The 8,676-nt window shown below is 38.9% G+C and overlaps 2 protein-coding genes across 2 annotated transcripts in view; both read left to right on the top strand.

Annotated features, from left to right (window-relative positions):
- Positions 1-1,552, top strand: part of LOC115757048 — a 3,619-nt gene extending 2,067 nt beyond the window's left edge. Inside the window, exons 3-6 of the mRNA XM_030697134.2 lie at positions 1-92; positions 186-373; positions 668-805; positions 1,307-1,552. The exon at positions 1-92 is cut by the window's left edge and continues 80 nt beyond it. Of these exons, the coding sequence (XP_030552994.1) occupies positions 1-92; positions 186-373; positions 668-793 (406 nt within the window). The 3' untranslated portion in view covers positions 794-805; positions 1,307-1,552. The remainder of the gene's footprint in view (positions 93-185; positions 374-667; positions 806-1,306) is intronic.
- A 2,303-nt stretch (positions 1,553-3,855) lies between these two features.
- On the top strand, positions 3,856-5,203 carry LOC115757084 (fibrous sheath CABYR-binding protein-like). Its single transcript, XM_030697181.2, has 2 exons — positions 3,856-4,010; positions 4,764-5,203. Exons 1-2 carry the CDS (start codon positions 3,996-3,998, stop codon positions 5,019-5,021), a joined length of 273 nt encoding a protein of 90 aa, XP_030553041.1. The 5' UTR covers positions 3,856-3,995; the 3' UTR covers positions 5,022-5,203.
- Positions 5,204-8,676: the final 3,473 nt, after the last annotated feature.

The raw sequence follows: 8,676 nt of genomic DNA, 5'->3' as shown, positions 1-8,676 counted from the left end.
TGCCCTGCGTTTGGTATTTGAAACAGATTGCACTGACATGTTCAAGATGAACAAGTTACTTTCTAAACACATTATTCCACTTCAACCTACAAGTATGTAAAATGTTTATAAAGTGATGCACACTCTTTTCCTAGTCCCTAATATGGGCTTTATTGAGCCTTTTTTCCCCATTGTAATGTCTTCAGAGGAGTCAGGTCAAGCAAAAAGATTGAAGGTCAGTGCTGAGTCCCCCAATGTTAGTTCTCAACCTGGTCCATCTCCTGTAATAATATCTGAAGCACTTGCCAAGTTTTTGGGAACTGGAGAACGGGAAATGCTCCAGTCAGAAGCACATAGTCGTGTTTGGGATTACATTAAGATCAATCAGCTGGAGGTATGTAACTTTAATGCTTACTTTTAGTTTTTGCATTGATTATAATTGTTGAATGTCTTTTGAAAGCAGATGGTACTTGCTTATGACATTCTAGCATATATCAGACTACCCTACTGCTTTTGTGTTGTATTTTCACTAGTGTTTGCCCAATTATGTGGGGTCAGGAAGTTCTTTTTCTTTTCTATTTCAACATGTAAGAATTGGTAGCTTTTGAGGAAGCCAAAACTGTAAACCTGTTGAATCTGGTTATAGTTAGTGTTCTGTTTCTTCTGAATTTTTGCTTCTGTTATACAGGATCCTTTAAATCCCATGGGGATACATTGTGATGCCAGGCTTCGGGAGCTTCTTGGCTGTGAAAGCATATCTGCATTGGGAGTACCTGAGATGCTAGAACGCCATCACTTATTTAAGCGATCATGATAGTGCCAGCTGGTGAGTGTTCAAGGTTCATTTTAAGCCATTGTTCCCTATTGTTCCACGGTAGTTACTTTTTTGGCCAAGAATTGTGGTTGTGAACTCATCAGCAGACTGGGTCGTTCCTCCGGCATAACTAAATTGACAAACATCTAGCATTCTGTTATAAGCATATGGTAGTACGTAGGCGGTCAATTCTATGGGTCTGCGACTTGAAATTTTCTGTGGTAAAATATATGAACTATTAATTGGTTAGTTTCCTGATTTTTGTAGTAATTTTCCTTGTATGACAACGTCATAAATTTTCTCATTTTACTATCATAGTCAAATATTTGTTGCAACTCCTATGAAACTACAGAAATATCCAATTTAGGTTGTTTTTCCTACATTTCTAAACCAATCTAACTAATGTGTACTTGAGGAGAATTTTATCCTTGACAAGACGAGTTTACTCTGTTCTTTTTTTGGGGTTCAAACAAAAATGTTGCAGGTCTGACCAAGAAAATTATGTATTTGCAGGTGCACTGAAACTTTACCACCTGCCTGCCTGGGATGGTAGAAATGTTAGTTGAGCAGCTTCTGTTTAAGTCCTCTCTTAGGTCTTTTGTGCATTAACAAGGTTAGGTCATCTGATGTTTTATACTTTCGTCCTAGACCAGATGCAGATATGTAGCATGGGCTAATTGCAAGTAGTATCTGGTAGAAATGCTTTTGTTCTGATTTTGGGCTTACATGCCTCTGTTTTATTGCTAATTTTCTTTCTGATTTCCTGATCTTAAATCTTGTGGTGATGGATTGATGTTTTGGTCCTGAGATAGTCTTCAGCTGCTTGTTCCATCCCCTTGACTGGGAAGACAAACCTGCAGGGTGAACTGTCGTCAAGTTTATGTTCTTATTATATGTGGTAGCAAGCGATCTGTCTAGAGGGGAGTGAAGGACTTAAAAACCTCACCTTCGAAATCTATGTAGTGAATGACATGCTAAGGTTTTTCTTGCCTAAATTGTCATATAACGAGATCAGTGTAATGATGTCGGAAAATCTTCTTGCAAGCATGTAATCAAGGTTCATTGGCAGTTTCAAAAAGAAAATTAGCAGTGGGACAGAGGCATCCTCAGTTGCGAGTTTTGTTTCATGGGGACTCAGGATAAGGTCGTTAATTTACTTGGGACAGACCCAAAAAAGAAAGAATTGAAAACACAGGTGATCAGGTTTGGCTGGTGGATCTACACAGAATTTGTCAAACCAACCATAGAGAGTAGCTCATCGACCTGCACAAACACATGCTTGTTGAACACGCTCTTATGCTCTCGGATTTCTTTGGAGTTTGGTTTTGTTCTGGGCTATTAGGGCACTCATAAAGTCTACTGATTTCAAAAGAGCATGTATGGAGGCATCCTCCTGAAATGGTTCTGCTGTCAATACAGAGAAATTGAAAAGCCAAACAATAGTCGAGTCTCAAGATCTCTATTCTGCTGACGCCTTCTTCTGAAACATAACTATTGCGTAATTTGGCAAACCAAAATCATCAATTCGATAGACTAAACCACTACTTACTCGGTACATTTTCGGTGGCTCCTTTTACACGTTAAATTGGTAATTTCCTTTCGAAATCATGTAAGATTACGTATCACACAAACATATTACTGACCACCGGTAGCAATGTGCACACTTGACAAATTCAAATAATTGGTTCGGTGTGGTAGAAAGGTTAGAACTTTCTAGTTTTGATTTGCCTATGGTATTGCGGTTTTCCAACTCGTGTTTGATATCACTTGAAAACTTTGCCGAATGAAAACCATCACCTCTAGATTGAACCAGACGTTCCTAAGCCTAGGCTGAAACCCCGAACAGAATCCATGTAAGGTCAAATTCTAGCTTTCCGAAACAGAGAACCCGACTTGCTCTCCCCGGAACTGGCCCAGAATTAGACCGACAACGCCCTGCTTCCCAGGTCGACCCAGACCGGTGCTCCACCCCTGGTAATGATCTTCCTGCATTTAGGGTTAAGGGAATCTGCCATGCATTATTGGAGGAATAAAGCTAAATGAATAATTTTCCCCTGAATAACGTACTTTTCATGGCTTTGTTTATGATACTTTGTACATGGGAAATTTACTGCACCACAGACTCAATGAATGAACTGATCGTCTGTTGGCATATCTTTATCTCCGAAGTGGTTACAAAAGAAAGTACTTCCTTTATCCGATTGGCCCTACTGAAAAGGCCAAACAGAATTCGAATGAAACTAAAGAAAGTCGACTTAAGTTAATGGAAATCGCGGAACATGGAAGGCATACGATGCCAATGCTTTAGTCACCTTCAAGATCTGCAGAGAAGCACGCTGAAGCAAAGACACAGATATGATGCTGATGCGAGAGAGAGGTGGTCTCCACAGTCTGCCATTTCAATGTTTCGATGTCGCAAAAGTTGGTGACGGATGAATGAAACTTGCAATAAATTTAGTACAAGTTGGTTGAGTTAAATGAAAGCCAGAATTTCCAGCTAGAGATTGATGCATCGATTTGATGATTTTCTTCTTCTTCTTCTTCTTCTTGCTTGCGAGGTTATTGTAATCTTGTTGTGATTCGACAGAGCCAGTCAATTAAAATAAGGATGTGCGAAATAACACATTCTGCGGGAAGTGCTTGACAGTATTGTCAGCTTAAAGATTATATTACATATCTGGTGAATCAGTAACAATAGAGATGGAAAGCATTTACAAAATTTGAATATGAAAAACTGATGTCGCCATGAACATGTGATAACTTCGCGTAACGGAAAGACATGGTACCCGATCACCGCATCGCCAAAACTGTTTAAAAACATCAATCTATTGTCGCGTTGAGACGGAATCGAGTACAATATAAAAACACTTCATGGGTCTCACTCTAACAACTAGACTATGATGGTTTTGGTCTATTGAACCGAAGTCAGACCATACTTTCTCTGGCCCTTGTATAGTAAAATTCACTTGGACACTTCTGTCTTTTTCCATTTATTCACAGCTCTTTTTTCTTTTGGCCAACAATTCCCCACTCTTTTACTCTATTAGAATCTGGCATTCATCTCGCTCTCTCTCTGCCTCTCTCTCTATAAATAGACCTCATGCTGTTTGTTCTCTCTGCACTTACAAACTAAGCCACACCCAATTTCTTCTTCATTCCCTCAGTGTCCAGGCTTCTCTCAAACTACCCTTCAACTCAAACAATGGCCAGTGTTCAGGTACACAAGTTCACAGCTTTATCTTTACCATTGTGGGGATCTTAAGTCCAGTTTTCATGGATGAAATCCAGCTCAATGCACTTCTGTTTTTCCTTTGTTCGTCGACGCAAATTAGCACACTCCTTCTCGACCTAGTCGCTTTTAACTGTACTCATTGAATTATGCGTTGTAAAATAGCTTTTATGCCTAGACGAGGACAAGCATATACACAGATGCCCTATATTCAAGACTATTCAATCTGCTGCCATGGCAAAATGAGGGAAAAAAAGGTTATTAGGTCCACAGTCTGCGCTACATAAAGAAAGCCGATCCGTGGGGGCATAATGATATTACTACAAGAAGAGCAGTAGATAGTTACGTAAACTTAATTGAAATCATGAACAAGCATTTTTTTTTTTTCAATCTATCAATAGTTTCTTTTAAGAGTACCTAACCACAGGCGTAACGAAATAGTGTCTGATTGGGTTCAGAGGGTTCCAAACCAACCTTAGCCCTTTATGGTGAATCAAATCGCTATAACTGACAGCATCCACTGCATCGGGGTCATCTTTGCTTGATCATGTCGTATCCTGCATCATGTGCTGGTCACCATTGTAGCTGTCAGTTAAAAACATAACAGATCAGTTAGCCTGCCTGCTTGCTTGCCAATACTCAATTCTTGATCTTTCCTTCCTGTTGAGACAGAACATAAAATGTACAATCGAAATCAAATAGATAAAAAAGCCACCTGAGACAAATGAATTGCTTTCCCAGGTTTCAGGATCTCCAAGTGAATTTGAAGAAATCGAAGCAGCTGACACAACAAAGACTGAAGAGACAATTGCAGGGTTGGAACCAACCACCGATCATGATGGCGAAATTCCTGCAGAGGAAGCAATAGAGGAAGCCGATGAGGTTGAAGCCGAGGAAGCACCAGAGGAAGAAACCAAAGAAACTAACGCAAAATTCACTGAAGAACCTGCTGCAACACCGGATGAAGATGAGAATCCACTCGAAGAAGAGGAAGAATAAATCTTTTGCAGGAGATAAGCGCTTGAATTCTCTGTTATACCCTATGTTTCCTTATCTTTCTTATCATTTGCATGTCAAACCTGGTGAGAGTGAGACTAATGTTGTTCTGCTTTAGTTGAATGGATGTGATCTCTATGGTTTGTTGTTTGATTAATTAACATGACGCTTTCTCCTTGACGTCATTCTCCAAGGTCACGTTTTTCAATGTACCATCGTGCTATTTCCTAAGCGATCTCTATAGTTTTACATATTTCTATGCCAAAATCATGGCCAACTGAAAGAAACAAAACTTCAAACTCACACCAGCACCCTGAAAAAATGAATCTTCGAAAAGAAGTTCAGGTTTCTCCAAGCTTTGCAACTTCATCAACTGAAGTCCATTCAATTGGCAAAGAGCGTGCGCACACTTGAACCCACGAGCAAACAGGGATAAACAAACATTTAAGCACATACTGAGAGAGAGAGAGATCACAACCCGTCCATTTTCCATGGATTACTAGTAACCACTCCTGTGTATATATTTTTTTGTTACTGTCAATGTCAACTGCTAATACATTTGATCCCAAAGCTACTGGCGACATGTTCTTGAGTGACAAACTCAAGACGCTCTCGCATTACATCCAGTGAAGGACACAGTGGAAGCAACAAATTCATTACTTTCATGAACATTCATGTACATGACAGTTAATCCCATCTTCACAACTTCTCCAGCGAACGCAAGAAATATTGAAATTGCGTATGACAAATAATTTCCTCCAGCTTTCACGGGAGCAACAGTAAGGGCCTAGTTTCATCCGCGATGGCCACCAAGTAAAGTGATGGTAAATTACTAGTTTTATCGCCATTGAGTAACATAACTGTCTAATTTTAATTGCCTTAAGCAGTGGGTGTCATGCAGAAAAGTATTAGAACCCTTTAAAATCATATGTGTCGTTGAGATTCAATTCATTGCACTTAAGTAAACAATAAGCTCTAGTCTATTAGAGACTTCAAGCAACAATTGTTGAAGGCTGAGTCATACTAAATGTGACAAACTTGAGAAATTTTTAAGTACTTTTGCACTCGGCAATCTATTAACTACTGCCTACTGTTCGTCTCTTTCCAACGACCAATGCGGTTTACATCGACTGAGACAAAAATTTCGGTGCAAGTAAATTACATTTTTGTGTATGGCAAAGCACCGCGTCTGCTGCTGAAGTCATTAACCATGGGAAGCATAATGGGAAAGGAGATGACGACTATTGAAACTAAATAAAAAGCTCTTGCAAATTTAGAAGGGTCATAGAATGAGTTCAACACTTGAGTTTGGAGAAATGGCGATTTTGCAATCACGAAAGCTATGCTAGACAGCGAAAGTTGTCTGCAGAATTTGTAAGAATCATCTGCCGAGAGATCTACGACATATTGTTCTGTTGATCGAGCTATTTTGTGATCGAATTGCATATACACTCATCTGATATAGGGTGAGGAAAAAAAAATTAGACAAATGAAGATTCCTCTTAGGAGGCAATTGCTTACGTCTAGCACGGGCTCTTCCAAGCCTGACCAGTAGCAACATGGTACTCAATTCAACATGCGTTTAAGCTTGCCTTTTAGAGCCGTCACTAATCGGTAGGGTTGATTAGACACCAAAGTAAAATGCAAGAGTACATTTTACTTTTACGAACCAGAGATTCAAATGGATCCAAGGACTTGGCTACGCTAGATTAATCTAACGCCCTTTCAGTATATTTTCTCTTCATTTTGAAAATGTTTTTGCAGGCAATTTTAGTTGATTTTATTCTATGTCACTAAACATGACTGGTACTCCTATGGGTGCGTAACCCAGAAAGTAACACCCACTAAATAAAGTAAGAAATGGATTGCAAGATATCTAGAGAACCTAAATGCGCTATGCAAAGCGAAGCAAGTCACTATCCATCATCACGAAATTTCTGTAAACTATTACTCAGAAAAATATGCAAACAGGATGCAGGAATGGCTATCTAGTATGCAGCTTATATTATTTGCATTTTCGTTTATGCCAGGTGCAATGCGGATGATGCATGTAGTGATATAATTGCTAAAGGTTGATTCTAAATGACGTGCATTATATGATATGTATTGCTATGAGACTAATTAACTTTAAATCTACATGCAATCTACATGATTCTAATGACATCTTTTATTTGGTTTTTTTTTTTAGTGAAAATGATGGATTTTCTTATAATATATATGCATTCTAAAACTAACATGCACTGTTCTAACTATTCATGCGGACGATGCAATGTTGAGATTTCTCTTTTCATGTACTTTAATGGGTACTTTGATGTGCATTCTAAAGTGGACTTCTTAGCAACAAAATAAAATAAAATAAAATAAAGTGGGCTATTAGCAAAAAATAGAATAAAATAAAATAAAAGAAAAAGTAGATATCAACGTAGATACGGAATTAAAATTGCATTAATTACTATATAAGGAATCGAATTACCATATTAATAACTGAGATATGGATTTTTCTTTCTTGGCATTGATTGAGATACGGAATCAGATACTGAATTTATTGGTATTTTGATCAGAAACAAAGGGAAAATTTCTCTATGGCTTTTCTATATATAGAGGCATACTTTTTTCCCTTCGATGTGTCATTTTTATTAGACCCGTGAAAAACTCAGATTCAATCTAGACTTTGGTCATAAGCTCGATGAGTACCGCTTTTTTGTTTGGCATACGAGTCTAATTATTAGTCAATATGCTTGATATACATTGTTGGTTAAGTGAGAGTTTTCAACCTACGGAGAGCGAGACGGAGGCCAATGTCGGTGCCGGGCTGAGGGCAACCACTTCTTCTTCAGCAGTGGAGGCTCATAGAAAGAAGATCCATATGGAGTTGGATCTCAACCAGGAAGATGATGGGTGGTGCTGACAAGAATGGAACTCCTGTGTTACTTTTGGGGGGAGCGAGCCGGAGGCGGATGGCAGCGCCGAGGCTAAGGGCTGCGCTTCTTCTTCAGCAGTGGAGATATAGAGATAGAAGATCCACATGGAGTTGGATCTGAACAAGGAAGATGATCGGTTGCGCCCACAAGAAGGAAACTCCTGTGTTACTTCCACGGCCATCTCTTTTTCTTTTCTTTTTGTTTTTATTTCAAAATTACTTTATACAAAATACACCACATCTTGATTATCCAATCGTAACCCGATCTAGATCTAGATTTGGGAGCCTGTTCAACCTGTTTCTAGCGCGTCCGTAAGGTGATAGTTTTAAGGACACTTAACCTAAGCGAGCACCGCCTAATGGGCAAGCCAAAGCTATTGGGGAAAAAAAAAAGATTACAGTGTGTGCTTAATGGCCGTACAAGATTCGATAATCGGCCGTCATTTATCCTATTTTGAGGCCGAGACATACCTATTACTGTGGGACGAGAGTACGTTATCACAATTTGGGCTTTACCTGTTTTGTTGTTTGGATCGTGTCAGTCAATCTCGTATGATCTAATTCATCTCAATTGTTGCTTTATAATTTCAACACTGCATATTCGGCTCCTTTAGAGTTGTTTTGGTCAATCTCTTGTGATTTGATTTGTTTCAATCATTTCTTCGTAAATTTATTTTTCTACTTTGCACACAAATTGCCGGCTTATGATCCGACACATTATGAAGCATGTCACTTACA

This window comes from Rhodamnia argentea, chromosome 3 (genome assembly GCF_020921035.1).
Source record: "Rhodamnia argentea isolate NSW1041297 chromosome 3, ASM2092103v1, whole genome shotgun sequence".
NCBI classification, from domain to species: Eukaryota; Viridiplantae; Streptophyta; class Magnoliopsida; order Myrtales; family Myrtaceae; genus Rhodamnia; species Rhodamnia argentea.
The sequence above is the reverse complement of the archived record's forward strand: the minus strand, read 5'-3'. Positions and strand labels throughout refer to the sequence as shown.